At 36.0% G+C, this 17,738-nt stretch overlaps 2 protein-coding genes across 2 annotated transcripts in view; one reads left to right on the forward strand and one right to left on the reverse strand.

Moving 5' to 3' along the window:
• Positions 1-17,738, forward strand: part of LOC127858495 (small integral membrane protein 29-like) — a 220,403-nt gene that overhangs the window by 102,691 nt on the left and 99,974 nt on the right. The gene's annotated exons all lie outside the window — the stretch shown is intronic.
• Positions 1-17,738, reverse strand: part of LOC127858517 (DDB1- and CUL4-associated factor 1-like) — a 95,113-nt gene that overhangs the window by 27,929 nt on the left and 49,446 nt on the right. The window contains exons 17-25 of the mRNA XM_052395720.1: positions 13,954-14,073; positions 13,074-13,145; positions 10,561-10,642; positions 10,120-10,259; positions 5,884-5,965; positions 3,069-3,241; positions 2,034-2,534; positions 812-1,008; positions 236-311 (exon numbers count right to left, since the gene is read on the reverse strand). Coding sequence (XP_052251680.1) covers positions 236-311; positions 812-1,008; positions 2,034-2,534; positions 3,069-3,241; positions 5,884-5,965; positions 10,120-10,259; positions 10,561-10,642; positions 13,074-13,145; positions 13,954-14,073 — 1,443 coding nt within the window. The remainder of the gene's footprint in view (positions 1-235; positions 312-811; positions 1,009-2,033; positions 2,535-3,068; positions 3,242-5,883; positions 5,966-10,119; positions 10,260-10,560; positions 10,643-13,073; positions 13,146-13,953; positions 14,074-17,738) is intronic.

The raw sequence follows: 17,738 nt of genomic DNA on the forward strand, positions 1-17,738 counted from the left end.
TTGCTCCAATTCACCTGATAAGCAATTCCCAGCCAAATCTGGACATATTTAAAATATCACTACTCATTATAAAGTTATTGAGTGAAAACCACAGTCTTACGCCACCAGCCCAATGCCCACCAACATTACGAACTTATCAGAATCTTATAAGACTTAAAAAAATAAATAAAAACCTTATAATTTTAAAATGGCAAAACTTCAAACTTCCTCTTGGTTAGTTATAAAAGGAGTTTACCAGTCTCCTCAGAGTGCGTGCAGTGAAGCTTAGTGGCGCGCTCTGTCTACACCTCGGCTCTGGACACCGATGGGGACTGAAATGAAAGTTAAAAGTATTTATTATCATATATTAAACTTAAATACAACTGGGTTGGCCCTGCCATGGTAACAATTTAAGAGGGTTTGTACTAATTATCAGTTTTATATACTCACAATATTTTATAACATACTAGATCAATTGAAAATTGCTGAACTATGAACCAAACCAAGTCTTCATTGATGTTTATTCTTGATGAAATTAAAGTGTGATTATCTGAGTTAAACATGCGTGTTCTTCACTAAAATTTTAGAAAAGAAATACCAAACAATTCACACGGCATATATGAAAAAGATACCTAAAAATTTCCGCTACTGGTAAGCATATGTTGCATTGTATCTTTGCCTTTGGTTGGGTTTTTCCTTCTTTCAAATAACAACATGAATTAAGGCCAGTTTGGCCAAATGGAATTAAATAACAGTTTATTTTATTTTCCTAAAAGATTGAAATTTGAAGACACATATAAGAAAGATCTGTGCATGCAGAAGACCAACATACTGGAAGAGAGACATGGGTGGGCACGTGACGACTGGGTTGCGACAGAGGGCGTGCTGCTTCCGTAGATATTCTGTGATGATCTTATCTAGGCTGATCTCGTACTCTGTGTGTGTACGTTGCATCATCTCCCGCTTGATTGCAGGGCTGAACAGGACTGGATCACGCTCCTTCACATATCGACACCTTTGTTGGGTTGCCTGACAAGACAATGATAGGCTTAACATGCAAGTCACTTTCTTGAAAAACTGGTCATTATTCATGTGCGTTAAGTGTCATTCCAGATTATCCTGTGCAGTATACACAGGCTTATCAGTGACAACACTTTTTGCTTTAATGGTATTATAAATGGTAAGGAAGTTTCTTTTTAGCAAAAATCCAGTTTAGGCGGAGAGCAACGTCCATGATAAGCCTGTGTAGGCTGCACAGCCCTATCATGGAATGACACTTTTCGCACATGCATTTCGCACATGCATGCCCCATTTTCCCATATGTAAAGATAGACAATACATTTTACTGTCAATAATAAATACTTGAGTGAGAACGTTTTAATGTTTTATTAATGATGAATTAAATTTAATATCCCTGTAAATATCATCCAAAGGTTGCTAGTTTTTTTTATGATACCAGGATAAAATAAATATAACTAGAATTGTTATTATCATGCCTGAAGCCTCCTCAGAGGGACTAACTTGTTTGATTTTAAGACCAATGGCAATAACTATTAAAATATGGAAGCAAGAGTTATGGTTTTCAGGTACTATGCATCCCCTCAATAAGAGCTCCTACAAATTATGTTTTAAGTTAATATTTTCATTTATTTGCCCCACACACAACTTTGGCATGAACATTTACAAAGGGAAATACATGTGTAATTATGAAAACAAGAGTCATTGGAGTTATTGTTCTTGTGCTTTCACTTGCTCTCAATAAGATCTTTCTAAATGTACGTTTTATTCAAAGTATGCCACTTACAAATATTTTTAATTAACAAAGGGCAGTAACCCTATAAATGTGGTCTGAAAGAGTTATGGTTCTGATACTATGCACTTTGCCCTCATTGAGATCTAGCAAGCTAAGCATTTTCCAATTGATATATGTTATAGATGTAAAGATATGCCAACCCCCCAAATCATTGACAGCCACACAGACAACCTGATTTCAAAATAAAACCCCTTACAACTATGTTGTGTAAGGTCATAAAGGGCAGTAATTATATACTTACAGGCGCTCTCAATGCAGTGTGGGAGATTGTTGGTGTATTGCTGGCCTGGCCCTGTCGACTGATGCTGAAGCGGATAGGCCCACCAGGTGTCTGAGGTGTGGAGTTAGACTGTTGACCTGCAGGATGCACATGCTGCAAAGTAGACTGGTTACTGGCAGGTAGCAGTTGCTGGGGACCAGAACCTGTAGACTGGTTCGGGGCTGATGACGCTGTGGCAGGAATGTTCGACTGGTTGCCAGTCAATTGCTGTTGTGAACTTGAAATATTAGACTGGTTCTCTGTCAATTGCTGTGGTTGTGAATGGGAAATGTTCAGCTGCTTCCCGGGTGAGGTCTGACTTAGGGAATGTAGATTAGACTGGTTCTCTGCTTGCTGGTTTGGATGATGCTGGGTGCCAGTCTGTTGGCCTGAGGGAGCTGGGTGACTGGAGGACTGGGTGTTAGTGTGGGAGGCAGTCGAGCCACTGTGTGGAAATGCCAACTGCTGGCTCAGGGGACGATGCTAGAACAACAATGGTAGTATTCATTGACATGGACAAGCATTTTTTCCTAATAATTATAATGGGTTCAGTCATTTTCAATCACAAGTTGATGCTTTTTTTTCAAGTTTCAAGCTGAGAATATAAATTGTGTAAGTAAGGGATCAAAAGTTGTATTTCAATTTGATGAATTGTATTGGGGGGTTGTGCATATAATTTAACTTCAAGATATAAGTTTAAAATACAAATTTAGTGCATAAGGGATTATTATCAGAGCTACCCCAAAATGTGCGATACACTTTTCTTTTGCATTGATAGTATTTCTTACATTTTTGTCAGTCCCCTCATATGATGAAATAATTTTGACATAGAATACTTAGATATCACTAAAAAATTAAAGGTGTCAAATTTTTTCCATCAAAGACATGTTTGTGAGGTATTTCAGCAAAGTCAATTTGATTTTTTTTAAATTGAAATTCTTCTACAGTTGCACGCATGAGAGAGTAGTATATCTTGGACTACAAATAGTAAAGCTTACAATCACTCCTTGTTCTTACCAGAGGTCTAGGAGTGAGCAAGCCAACCTGTACACTGGTGTAGTGTGAGGGTGGACTGGCAGTGTGGACAGGGGTGAACAGGTGGGGAGCGGGGCCTGGGCCCCCTGGGGGTGGTGTCACACAGCCTGCTAGCCCCGCCTCCCTCTGTAGGACCTCTGCTGAGTCATGGTATCCTAGAGAAATTAAGAGCGCATTTTTATGACATGCTGTACCTTTATGATCATTTATGCTGTCATAATTAAAATTTGGATTCTTCCAATGTCTTCAATTACATGTTTAATTGTTGTGATTAGCTACATATTAATTGACTACCAATGAAATCATATCGTCAACATAACTTTGACGTCACATCAGAAAACTACTTTTAAGGTTCATTGTTTATTAAAGTATTTTGGTAAAATTATGTTTTTTTTTTTTTTTAAAGCATTTGATACAAAAAAAATAAATCCAAAATAATACAGTTAAAATATTATATAAAATGAACAATCATGTCTTATTCTCCAAAGGACAAAAGTGAGATTCTGATGGGAAAACACAGCTGGTGAATATAGCTTAACACATAATGTTTTACCAGTAATTGTATTATCATCCTTATTTCAAAACAGCTGACATTGAATTTAAGCCACACATTTGTAAAGCACATACATGTAAGTCAAAAAAACTCTGGCCTGTTTCCTGGATATAACTAGAGCTTTGTCACAGACATGACGTATACCCCCACATGGTGCATTGACACAGACTATTTTGCATGCTGTCTTCACAAAACAAGAAAAGCTAATTTATCGCGATTTTTAAGAATTATTATTCCATTATCATTTATGGCCATTTTGACCTTTGAACTCTTGAATTCTTTCCCATGACACGCCGTCCAATGACTGTGAACAAAAAAACGTACAGAGTCATTTTAAAATCCACAATGAATTACATAGTTATGGCCCGATGGTGAACAAATGTGCCAAATGATTTTAAAATCTCACAATGAACGACATAGTTATGGCCCGGACAAGCTCATTCATGGCCATTTTTTACCTTTGAACTCAAAGTGTGACCTTGACCTTGGAGATATTGACGTTATTCTTTCACGCGACACATCTTCCAATGATGGTGAACAAATGTGCCAAATGATTTTAAAATCTCACAATGAACAACATAGTTATGGCCCGGACAAGCTCATTTATGGCCATTTTTGAACTTTGAACTCAAAGTGTGACCTTGAGCTTGGAGATATCCACGTAATTCTTTCGTGCGACACACTGTCCAAGGATACTGAACAAATGATTTTAAAATCTCACCATGAACGACATAGTTATGGCCCGGACAAGCTCATTTATGGCCATTTTTGACCTTTGAACTCAAAGTGTGACCTTGACCTTTGAGATATCGACGTAATTCTTTTGCGCGACACACCGTTCAATTATGGTGAACAAGTGTGCCAAATGATTTTAAAATCTTACAATGAACGACATAGTTATGGCCCGGACAAGCTTATTTATTGCCATTTTTGACCTTTGAACTCAAAGTGTGACCTTGACCTTGGAGATATCGACGTTATTCTTGTGCGCGACACACCGTTCAATGATGGTGAACAAATGTGCCAAATGATTTTAAAATCTCACAATGAACGACAAAGTTACGGCCCAGACAATCATTTTACCTTTGAACTCCAAGTGTGACCTTGACCTTGGAGATATCGACGTAATTCTTTCGCGCGACACACCGTCCCATGATGGTGAACAAATGTACCAAGTCATTTTTAAATCTAACAATATATGACATGGTTATGGTCCTGACAAACTTTATGTTTAAAACGCACTAAGTGATCCGGTGACCCAGTTTTTGACCCGGCATGACCCATATTCTAACTTGACCTAGACATCATCTAGATACAACTTCTGACCAAGTTTGGTGAAGATCAGATGAAATTTTTGGGACAGACAGACCGACAGACAGACCGACAAAGTGACTCCTATATAGCCCTCATTACCAGTAATGGGGGTATAATAAGAACTTGTGTTTGTTATTTAAAAAGAAAGATAAATTGCCCTGCCTGTATAGATTTATACACACAACCCCCTGATCACAAGATGTATAATAATTATTTCCATCATCAAGTCTTCAGTGATATAAACTTATTTAAACTCTCGTGAATTTACTAAAATTTATTTCCAAACTGTTTAATAACCTTAACTGTAATTCATCACTGAGTGATGAACTAAACTATATTTTCACTCTATTAGGTAAATATCTTAAAATATTGACATTATTTTTATGCTTGACAATATTTCAATATTATTTGAGAAACTTTTTTTTCACTTTGTGTAATGTTTTTTTTAAATTTCATTAAGCTCTATTCTCCCATTTAAAAAATAAATAAATACAGAAGATGGTAGGATGAATACACTTCCAGGTAAGTGATGACTGGAAACAAGACTATTATCCAGACACAAAATACAAATATCATTTAATCAAAGGCCTGTAGTTCAGATTTGGTAAGCCTTACTAAATAAACATTCATTTATTCAACACAAATCATGCCCAGGTTTCTAAACTGTTCTTACTTCTGTTTTTGAGCAACTGTTTAATGTTTGTTTTATGAATAACTTGCTAAAGACAAAGATTTCATAAATTAATATTATAATTGTATGATAATGATATTGTAAACAATTTATATTTTTATTCACATACAATTTTGTAATATTTTTACTATGAAAAGTTTGCAAACTTTCTTGCAAAGTTAGGATGATCAATTATGTTGACATACATCAATTGGGGCTTAGTTTTTACTTAATTTACCACACCAGTGCGGCCAGGTTACCTTTACTCTGCAGGTGATCATGTATAAGTTGCAGCAGCTCCTTCTCTTGGAATATGATCTTGGACTGGGCCACTATGTCAGCCTGGAATGGAATATGAGCAGGAATATAGGATGTGAGCAATATGATCAGCTACACCCTATAATGGCTGTTATGCCACATGCGGCCGGCATAAATCAAGACCAGCCTGTGCATTCCTGCAGTCATGTCTGGAGCTACCCTATTTGCTATGAAGTCACACATGGTTTTATTAGCAGACAGGCTAGCTGAACTGATTGCACAAATGTACAGACTGGTCTGGAGCTAAACTGGTCGTAAATGGCATAAGAAACATTTCTTCCTAAGGTGGGATTTACAGGGATGAAAAATATCATGGGTTCACAAGCCATGGATCCTCTAATTAATGGTGGGCACATACATTTTGAAAAAAAACTCTGTACTCTATACTAAAAATATTGAGAAGATAAGATTGGGGAACCAAAACCAAAATGTTTGTTTTAATTCCTGGATTTATAATCACTCACATTGGATAAAATCCAATTGTTGACAGGTAATGAAGTTTTCTACAATGTTTAATCATCAACAATGTTCACTTTTCTGAATGGCTAGTATATTTTCAATAAAATGGCTTAACACATTTTTAATCAAATTTTGTTACATTCACATTTTCAATCAAATCTTGTTACATTCACATTTTAAATCATATCTGGTTACATTCACATTTTAAATCAATTCTTGTTAAATTCATATTAATCATAACTTAATAAATTACAATGTGTGCTTAAATGTAACAAGAAACCGTCGGAGACGGGTGATGCTCCCCAAAGTTTTTTTTTGTCACATTATTGCACTATATATTCAGATTAAAGGAAACGTCTTGAGGGGCATAACTTTGGACAAAATAATACGATGGATGGTTTAGCAACTTAAAAATTTCAAAGGGCCATAACTCTCTAAATAAATCATCTAACCAGAACCACAAATAACATGCGCATCTCCTCAAGGTAGTTAAGCTTCCCATAAAGCTTCATTGAATTCCAGTCAGTAGTTGGGGAGAAATAGCCCGGACAAGAATTGCACTATATGTACAGTTTATAGAAAATTTCAAAGGGCCATAACTCTGTGAAAAATCATCCGACCATAACAGGCTGATAATATGCACATCTCCTGTTGGTAGTGAAGCTTCCCATAAAATTTCATTGAATTCCCGTAATAAGTTGCTGAGAAATAGCTCGGACAAGAATTGCACTATATGTACAATGGAAAATTTCAAAGGGCCATAACTCTGTGAAAAATCAGCCGACGAGAACCGGCTGATAATATGCACATCTCCTCTTGGTAGTGAAGCTTCCCATAAAGTTTCATTGAATTCCAGTCATAAGTTGCTGAGAAATAGCCCGGACAAGAATTGCACTATATGTACAGTTAATGGAAAATTTCAAAGGGCCATAACTCTGTGAAAAATCATCCGACCAGAACCGGCTGATAATATGCACATCTCCTCTTGGTAGTGAAGCTTCCCATAAAGTTTAATTGAATTCTGGTCATTAATTGCTGAGAACTAGCCCGGACAAAAATTGTGTACAGACGGACGGACACACGCACGCACAGACGAAGCGGCGACTATATGCTCCCCCCAAAAATTTTGGGGGAGCATAAAAATTAATAAATAATGTAAGCCGAAGATATTTTCTGTGTGCTAATAGTCGTAAACAATTGCCCATTTTTATATAATTTGAATAATTCAAATCCAAAAATTTAGAAGTACTCCAGATGATCTGCCTGGATATCAAACCATGTTCACAAACAGTGTGACAAAGCCGGATGATTTTATGAAGACAGTGGTTTTCCTAGCCATTTTGGGAAAAGGAGTCTGGACTAATTGGGATTTTTAAAATTAATACAATGACAAATTTGTGAAGTTTTTAGCGACAAAACTGCCACTTTGGGATTTTTTTTTAATAACATATATTGATAAATCAAGCCATTCCCTGGCCATTTTTTAACTCAATTAGTGCTAAAAGTCCACTGATTTGGGACAAACTACTTTAATATAACTCTTGATAATAATTCAAATTAGGAGAACAAAGTCATATAAATTATAGTTAAATACTTTTTTTTTAGATGTTTATGAAATAAAATTGAGATATAATAATCATAAGATCATTAGAATTCAAAACAAGAGGGCCATGATGGCCCTGAATTGCTCACCTGACTAACCTTGCTACATCAACTTCAATTCTATCAGACCCATATACAATCTCACGCCAGATTTCATTAATTAATACATTCTGACAAAATTTCATTAAGACATGATGAAAACTGTGACCTCTTTCAGCTACACAAGGCTTTACTAGAATTGGCCCGGTGACCTAATTTTTGACCCCAGATGACCCATATACGATCCAAAATCAGATATTATTAAGATAAACATTCTGACCAAATTTCATAAACATCTGATAAAAACTGTGACCCCTATTGCCTACACAAGGTTTTTCTATTATTTGACCTAGTGACCTAGATTTTGACCCCAGATGACCTAAATACAATCCCAACCCAGATTTCATCAAGATAAACATTCTGACCAAATTTCATAAAGATTAGATGAAAATTGTGACCTCTATAGTCTACACACGGTTTTTCTATTATTTGACCTAGTGATCTAGATTTTGACCCCAGATGACCTAAATACACTCCCAACCCAGATTTCATCAAGATAAACATTCTGACCAAATTTCATAAAGATCTGATGAAAACTGTGACCTCTATTGTCTACACAAGGTTTTTCTATTATTTGACCTAGTGACCTAGTTTTTGACCCCAGATGACCCAAATACAATCCCAACCCAGATTTCTTCAAGATATACATTCTGACCAAATTTCATAAAGCTTGGATGAAAACTGTGACCTATTGTCTACACAAGGTTTTTCTATTATTTGACCTAGTGACCTAGTTTTTGACCCCAGATGACCCAAATATAATCCCAACCCAGATTTTATCAAGATAAACATTCTGCCCAAATTTCATAAAGATTGGATGAAAACTGTGACTTCTATTGTCTACACAAGGTTTTTCTATTATTTGACCTAGTGACCTAGTTTTTGACCCCAGATGACCCAAATACAATCCCAACCCTGTGACCTCTACTGTCTACACAAACAAATTGTTGACGGATCACGCACACACACACGCACAACTGATATCACACCGTCACATAAGCTCACCATGTCACTTCGTGACAAGTGAGCTAAAAAAGTATACATATATTTTTATTTATTGTTTTTGGATTGCGTCCTTTTGCTTTGGGAAAGGGTTCGTTTTACAGCCTATTTTTAATAGCAGGAAAAGTCCTGGATGAAAAGAAGTAGAGTAAGGGAGTGAACCATATAAATTTTGCCAAGTTCTGATAACTCAAGGACCATAATTCAGAAGTGCTTCAAGCAATCTGTCTGTTCATCAAACTTAGCTATCATATTTTGCCCTCAGACAAGTTTGACAATACAATCGTAACTATTTGAGTGCGACATTTAACAAGGTTAATTTGCCCTTCAATAAAAAATAATTAAAGGCATTTATTCAGAAGTGCATTAGACAATATTGCTCATTATCAAACCTGGCCGTGATGTCCAAACCATTACATTGTATCACCAATTTAATCACAAGTACATTAATACTTTTTTTTAAAAGAGCGAGACATAGTCCTGGCAACTCTCAATTAACTGCAAGCTGGTGTTCACATAGTAATCATTGTTTACCCCTAGTCCTAGCTCTACAACACAATTGTTTACTTGCCAATTAACAATCCTTACAAAAAGACGAACATGAAAATACATTTGAGCTTCGCTGTGTGAACATAGAGTTTATTGCATGTGCATAAAATTTGTAGCCGAAACTTTCCGTGTTTATAGTATTTATCGTTTTAAAGAAGACTCTTTCAGTTTATGTGGAAAGTGTTGTCCCTGAATATCCTGTGAGGACTGCACAGGCTAATCTAGGATGACACCTTAAGGCCTTTGCAAACAGTTTGGATCCAGATGAGACGCCACAGAACGTGGCGTCTCATCAGGATCCAAACTGTTTGCTATTCTGATAGTATTCTTTGGAAAAAATCGAAGAAAATGCGAATTTTATAAATTCAGCAGACGACAAATTTACCAGCATGCAAAGGGTTAAGCACATGCAATTAACCCTGTTTTCAAAAGCAAGGTTCATTTATTTCTATAACACCTGTGCGTACCTTCCTGATGTCATCAAGAGAGGCGTTGCTGTAGCGGTGAGTCTGATTGCCAGAGACTTTCTCCACAAGTTGTGTCGCGTACCTACAGAACTTCACATGCTCCTGACGCTTGTCTTGTAACACTGGCTCCTTCATTAAGGCTGGAGGTATGAGAATGTACAAGGTAACATTCTTAGTAAATATTTTAGAAAACATTATCTACATTAATAGACTCTCATTTCTTGTTTCACTTGCATTGATTGTTTGAAGTTGGTAAAATTTAAGTTTACTGTTTATCAAGAACAAAATCAATATTTACTACATCGTTTGTTATGTTAAGAAAACTAACATCAAAATGATAAAATTTATCTGTGGATTCAATAGGGAGAGTTACCATTTGTTTTACAAAAAAAATAGCATACATGACAAAAGCAGTGTCAGACATCTTCATTTTGTACTTACATTGTAGCTGCCCACTGGATATGATGGGGAGCTTACTGATGATCTGCCGCACTGTCTCTGACCGCGCCATGCCAACCAGAGCCTGAAACCATGCCAACCAAGGCAAAAGGGTGAAATTGCAACATGTCTCAATAAAACAGTCACAATAATTCTACAAGAAAATGAGAGCTTGTCACAATTTGTATCAAATTGTAATAGAATTTCTAGGTTAACAAGACTATTGCCAAGCAATATATGTCCCCTACCGGCTCCACGATTGTCAGAAATTCCACCATTGTCAGATTTAAAAAAAATAAATTTATTTGTTGCTATAGCAACCAGAATTTTTGACGTAGGAACAAAAGGAAATGACGTGCCATAATGTCCATATTGCCATCTCTGCGTGATTCAAGTTTCATGAAACAAGAGCTGTTTGTAAAACATGCATGCCCCTCATATGGGCTGTCTCTCAATTGTAGTGGCAGCCATTGTGTGAAAACGTTTTTTGGCACTGTGACCTTGACCTTTGACCTAGTGACCTGAAAATCAATAGGGGTCGTCTGCGATGATCAATGTTCCTATGAATTTTCATGATCCTAGGCGTAAGCTTTCTTGAGTTATCATCCGGAAACCATTTTACTGTGTCAAGTCGCCATGACCTTGACCTTTGACCTAGTGACCTGAAAGTCAATAGGGGTCATCTGCGAGTCATGATCAATGTACCTATGAAGTTTCATGATCCTAGGCCTAAGCGTTCTTGAGTTATCATCCAAAAACCATTTTTCTAAGTTGAGTCACTGTGACCTTGACTTTTGACCTAGTGACCTGAAAAGCAATAGGGGTCATCTGCGAGTCATGAATGTACCTATGAAGTATCATGATCCTAGGCATTAGCGTTCTTGAGTTATCATCCAGAAACCATTTTATTATTTCGGGTCACTGTGACCTTGACCTTTGACCTAGTGACCTAAAAATCAATAGGGGTCAACTGCGAGTCATGATCGATGTACCTATGAAGTTTCCAGATCCTAGGCCTAAGCGTTCTTGAGTTATCATCCGGAAACCATCTGGTAGACGGACGGACGGACATACGGATGGATGGACAACAATATACTGGCTTCACCAGTAGGGGACAAAAACGTAGGCTAAATGTGACAGACAGACTGACGTATGGGAACGTTTGGATCAATGGATGGACAAATGGACAGACAGACGGACAGACTAACAAAAAGTATAACAGACTTCAGAAACAACATTTGACTGTACAGCGTCTTTTGGCAATTATTTGGTTTGTAAATACAGACAAGATTACCTTTTGCGAAACACAATTCCCCTTACTGCTTTGAAGTCGCACATAAGTCATTTTAGTGAAAATGGTTATCTCCAAGCCCCATAACTTTGCCAAAAATCAATTGACCAGAAAAAAACTCACACTTCATCTGTAAGTCATGAAGGCAGACTCACATACCAAAAAGCAGCTAAATCTCTTAAAGCGTTTCGTAAAAAAACTCAGAAAAACAGTTATTATAGGGAAAATGTCTAAGTCCAAGGCCCATGATGTCTCCAAAAATCAATGGACCGGAACGAAACTCACACTTAATCCATATGGCATGTGGGTTGACGCACATATAAAAAATCAGCTCAATATCTGAATGCAATGCGTAAACAAGGGACACAATTGTCACAAAACCAGGTTTTCAATTTGAAAAAAAAAGTCCGGTAAAGGGAGACAACTCAAAAAGAACTGATTGTTTATAATTAACCCCTTTGTTTCAAAATAAATATTTTTTTAGTCGTGGCGACCTTGACCTTGGAGATATTGACGTTATTCTGTTGTGCGACACACTGTCCAATGATGATGAACAAATGTGCTTAATGATTTAAAAATCTCACAATGAATGACATAGTTTTGGCCCAGACAAGCTCATTTATGCACATTTTTGACCTTTGAACTCAAAGTGCGACCTTGACCTTGGAGATATCGACGTAATTCTATCGCGTGACACACCGTCTAATGATGATGAACAAATGTGCAAAATGATTTTAAAATCTCACAATGAACAACAAAGTTATGGCCAAGACAAGCTTGTTCCGCCCACCCGCTAGCCTGCCGACATTCGCCAATCTAATAACCAGTTTTTTCCTCCGGAAAACCTGGTTAAAAACCTCCAGAAACAGTTATTATAGAGAAAATTTCTTAGTCAAAGGGCCATAACTTGGCCAAATTTCCATGGAACCAAACGAAACTAACACTTCATCAATATGTCGTACTGACCAACATTCCAACTGCTATATGCCAACCTGCAGGGGGCATAAAAAAGTCTTATGGGTTATAACTGACATTATTTATATGTTTCATTGGTCATATTAACTGTGGGAAAATGGCTAATGCATGTTTAGAAACTACACTCCTGTACACTGCACTTTAACAGTCTTATGGATAGTTTGCACTTTTGTCCAGAACATAATTCTGGTGCCCAACATATTATGTTGTTTGAGTATATTAACCCTCTGTTGAATGAAGCTGAATCTACCTTACAAGCCATGGCTCTGATAGAGTCAGCATCTGTGATGGGAGTTTTCAGTGTCAGAAGCTTCAGCAATACCTGGTAAAGAATAAAGAATGGGTGTAAATTATCACAGGAATTTTCAATTATTTGACGATATTTACCAATACCTATTACTCATATAGCAATTTATCCTGATATACTAGTACTGTCCTATATATAAGTTTTCAGTTTTGTCCAATACGTAGCTTGCAACTGTCATAATGACAAATTTGATATATGTTTATATTTCATTGTTTACCTTTTCAATTTGACAAGGAACCTGTTTGTGACAAAAGAATTGTTCAATATATGGCATATGATGATCATAGTCCGACTGAACTTTGACTAGTTTGTTTGGAATTACCATGTTCTATTCGTGTGTTTTAAGCAAAGCATATTATACAACACCTGGAAGTCATTGCGGTTAAGCATTGTATGAATAATGAAATGCCTAAAATGGAATCAGTTCCAATAAAATACAATCAATTTTTTTTAAATGAAAACTATATCATTTTTAAGAATACAAATATATTAATGGTTAAAAGCGCTTGTTGCAAAAAGAACAGACATTTAACAGTAGTATTGGCATTAATGCAGTGTACATGTACCTAACAAATTTAATTCACAGCTATCACACACTATTGTGTACTTGGATACTATCCATTTCATTAAATAATTACCTTATCATTATTATTTGATTAGTTAATGCATCTTTAGTAAGTGAGGGTGTTAATTGGAAACAATTCTGGACAAAGGTTTTAAAGGTTTAAGCCTTTATCTATAAACATGGAATTTGCGGAGGATTGATTCAATAATTATGAGCACGAAGCTTAGAGGCTTGTGCTGATTTCCACACATTACTTACCATGATGCCGTTATTTTCCCGTACACCGTTCCACATCTTGGACAGCACGTCCTCCCCGACCTTCCAGTTTACCTTCTTCCTTGCACCTGACCCCATGTAGCGCCCCACACCACCGCCCAGCTGTAGGATTGGACGAAACAGTGATAAATACTCCATCATTGTCAAAATATGCCACCAAGAAATAAAGTAAGCTTTATTTTGGAATTGCCAGGATTATGTATAACACAGGGACAACATGAGTCATTTTATTCATTTGCATGATGTTAATCATATGTTTTTTTTCTGGCAAAATCTGCAATTTATTGATATTTTTCAAAATAAAGACTGAACATGTTGAGGATATAACAGGATAAAAAGTGTCAAATACAGAGAAGTTTGTATGTTCAATGCCCAAGCACAAAACACTTGCCAAGACTTGTGGTTAAGGCTTTCAAATCCACATCTCTCTGCATTCAACACTAGCTTAGAATTCTATATTTATTGACAACAGATATAGCTTAAAATCCCACCGCTTGCCCAAGCAAAAGTAACAAAGTATTATGTGAGATCAACATAGAGGTATGATAAAGAAGATTGTTCATGTGTTATGACTGATGACTCCCAAGTATCACATGCACATTTTCCAGCTAATTTGTAAATGTTCAAAATGTAATACTAATACAAAAGCATCTTAAAAGCATTAAAACAGCCACATTAGCTGGAAAATGTGCATGCGATACTTAGGAGTCATCAGTTATAAACATCTAATTTATCATACCTCAATGTTGATATCACATGATACAGAGGGGCCTCATACATTTTTATGTAAGATTAGTAGTTGTTCAGCCGGCATTTGCATGTAAAACATATAAATCAAAATCAATGATTAAGTCTCCATTTTGTAAAGAAATGAATCAGATTTAACTAAACAAACAATATGATACCAAGATATTGTACATTTCTTACAGAAAAGAAACAAAAGCAGCTAAAATCTTTTACAAATATTAAGTTCAAGTGCTCCAGTGTTTTCATTATTAACGAGCGGCGATCCATATCATCGGTTGAAAATCTCGAAAAATCGGTTGTTTTTTATCCGATAGTGAAATAAATTTAGTGGTGTCACACTGCACGGTTTTTACAAAACATTGTTGATGATTCGTTGGTCTAAAACGAAAGAGCTAATCAGAAGCGTTTTAACAGAAACATTTCACACCGCGCCGTTTTTATTAAAACATCGTAGAAGATTTGTCGGTCTAAAACGAAAGAGCATATCAGAAGCGTTGTAACAGTCACCGATGTACAAATTCAGCATGGAGTCTGGTGGCAAGAAAAGGAAACTCAATCTTTAGATTTTGGCTTTAAAGCTTAATCTGGTTAGAAAGAAAATGACAGTTGATTTTTCTTCTTGTGTATATTGTAAGTTATTGTTCAATAACTATCTGTTATATTTTTTGTGGTTTTTGTTATCTTTTTTGCGCTTTTTTAGATCGCCTTCGTTCACGATTGTTGTTACTTTTCTTAGTGCCGTTTGTTGTTATAGTTTTATCGCTGAAAAGAGGGTAAGTTTTCCGCATTATCAGAATTGAACTTTCGAATTGTATTCAACTGTTTATAGTTTGACATAATCACCATTGTTTGAAGTTGTTGTTTGTTTGTTGCGTTTTTTTCATATAGATTTAGTTTTTTTTTAATTAAGTAAGGATTGAAAGCTTCTTACATTAATTATCACTTCGTTTTGCCATTGTAATGGAGCAGAGGACAATTTTCATTTAATAAATTTAATACAAAGGGAAAAAAATATATAAACAAGAGATGTTTTTGTCAGAAACACAATACCCCCTATTGCGCCGCTTTGATGCCATAAATTTGACCTTTGACCTTGAAGGATGGCCTTGACCTTTCACCACTCAAAACATGCAGCTCCATAAGATACACATGCATGCCAAATATCAAGTTGCTATCTTCAATATTAAAAAAATTATGACCAAACTTTAACGAAGGTTAAAGTTTTAGGAAAGAAAAATACAATGATATTTGACCTTTGACGTTGAAGGATGACTTTGACCTTGACTTTTCACCACTCAAAATGTTCAGCTCCGTGAGATACACATGCATGCCAAATATGAAGTTGCTATCTTCAATTATGCAAAAGTTATCAAACTTTAACCAAGGTTAAAGTTTTGGGACACACACAATGAATGAATGAATGAATGAATGACAGACAGACCAAAACAATATACCCCCGATCTTTCGATCCGGGGCATAAAAAATTAGCACAACCTTTGTCAGTGAAAAAGAAAATAGATTCAGCTACTTCTTCTACATGTACTAGTGACACTTGTGTTCAAACAGACCCTGTCATGTTATTAGATCAGGAAGAATTAAGGGAAGAGATCAAAGCAGCTATTAAGACATTTAACTAAGAAGATGATTTAGATTATAGCAGCAGTGCCAGTTACAGTGATAGTGACTCTGACTCTTGGGAGATGTAAATAAAATGTGAAGTTCTCATCAAATTTCTTTTAAAAGAAAGAAAATAATATTGTTTTCTGCTCTTGTCTTTTTTCCTTTTTGTCAATCATGAATTTCAGCCAGAGCACTGATATCACTGATAAAAAGGGGGATTTTTTTTGGGGGGTGGGGGGGGAGGGGGATTCTGAGGGGGGGGCGTGGGGGATGGTTTGGGTGGAGTCCATTGCGGTATGTCAGGTAAGTGTTGTTTTGTCAAAGTTTGAATCAAATCTGATCATAAATAAAGAAGTTGAGGCAATTAAAGCAAAATTTATTAATTTGACCTTGAGAGTCAAGATCATTCAAAGGTCAAGATCAAATTCAACTTGCCAGGTACAGTACTCTCATGATAGTAAGAAAGTATTTGAAGTTTGAAAGCAATAGCCTTGATACTTTAGAAGTAAACTTGATCTAAACACAAAATTTAACAAAATATTCAAAGTTACAAAGACAAAAAAGGACCATAATTCCATTAAAATGCCAACCAGAGTTATGCAACTCGCCCTGTACAGTCCCCTTACGATAGCTAGCGAGTTTTCCAAGTCTGAAAGCAATAGCTATGATACTTTAGGAGTAAAATGGACCAAAACACAAAACTTAACCAAATGTTAAATTATCTAAGTATAAAAGGGGCCATAATTCTGTCAACATGCCAGTCAGAGTTACATAACTTTGCCTGCACAGTCCCCTTATGATAGTAAGTAAGTGTTGCAAGTATGAAAGCAATAACTTTGATACTTTAGGAATAGAGTGAGCCTCAACACAAAACTTAACCAAATTTTCAATTTTCTAAGTATAAAAAAGGAACATAATTCTTACAAAATGCTTGATACAGTTTTTCTGCTCTTGTTTATAGATTTGGGTCATGTTGGTAAAGAAGTATGCAAAATATAAAAGCGATATGACAAGGTACATAGAAAATACTTGAGGTGGTATGCAAACTTAAACATAGATTTATCAATAATATGCATATTTTAAGTGAAAAAAGGGCCATAATTCTTACAAAATGCTTGATACAGTTGTCTGCTCTTGTTTATAGGTTGGGGTCATGTTGGTAAAGAAGTATGCAAAATATGAAAGCAATATGTCAAGGGACATAGGAAATATTTGAGGTGGTACGCAAACTTAAACATTCCAACGCTCATGGTAACGGGAACGCCAACGCCGGGGTTAGTAGGATAGCTCCACTATATATATTTCATATATAATAGTCAAGCTAAAAATGAATGCAATCATCATTACAGTAATAAATATATATATATATGCATAAAGGTTCAGTGTCTGGTCAATATTGG

Source organism: Dreissena polymorpha, chromosome 1 (genome assembly GCF_020536995.1).
Source record: "Dreissena polymorpha isolate Duluth1 chromosome 1, UMN_Dpol_1.0, whole genome shotgun sequence".
In the NCBI taxonomy this organism is placed as follows: Eukaryota; Metazoa; Mollusca; class Bivalvia; order Myida; family Dreissenidae; genus Dreissena; species Dreissena polymorpha.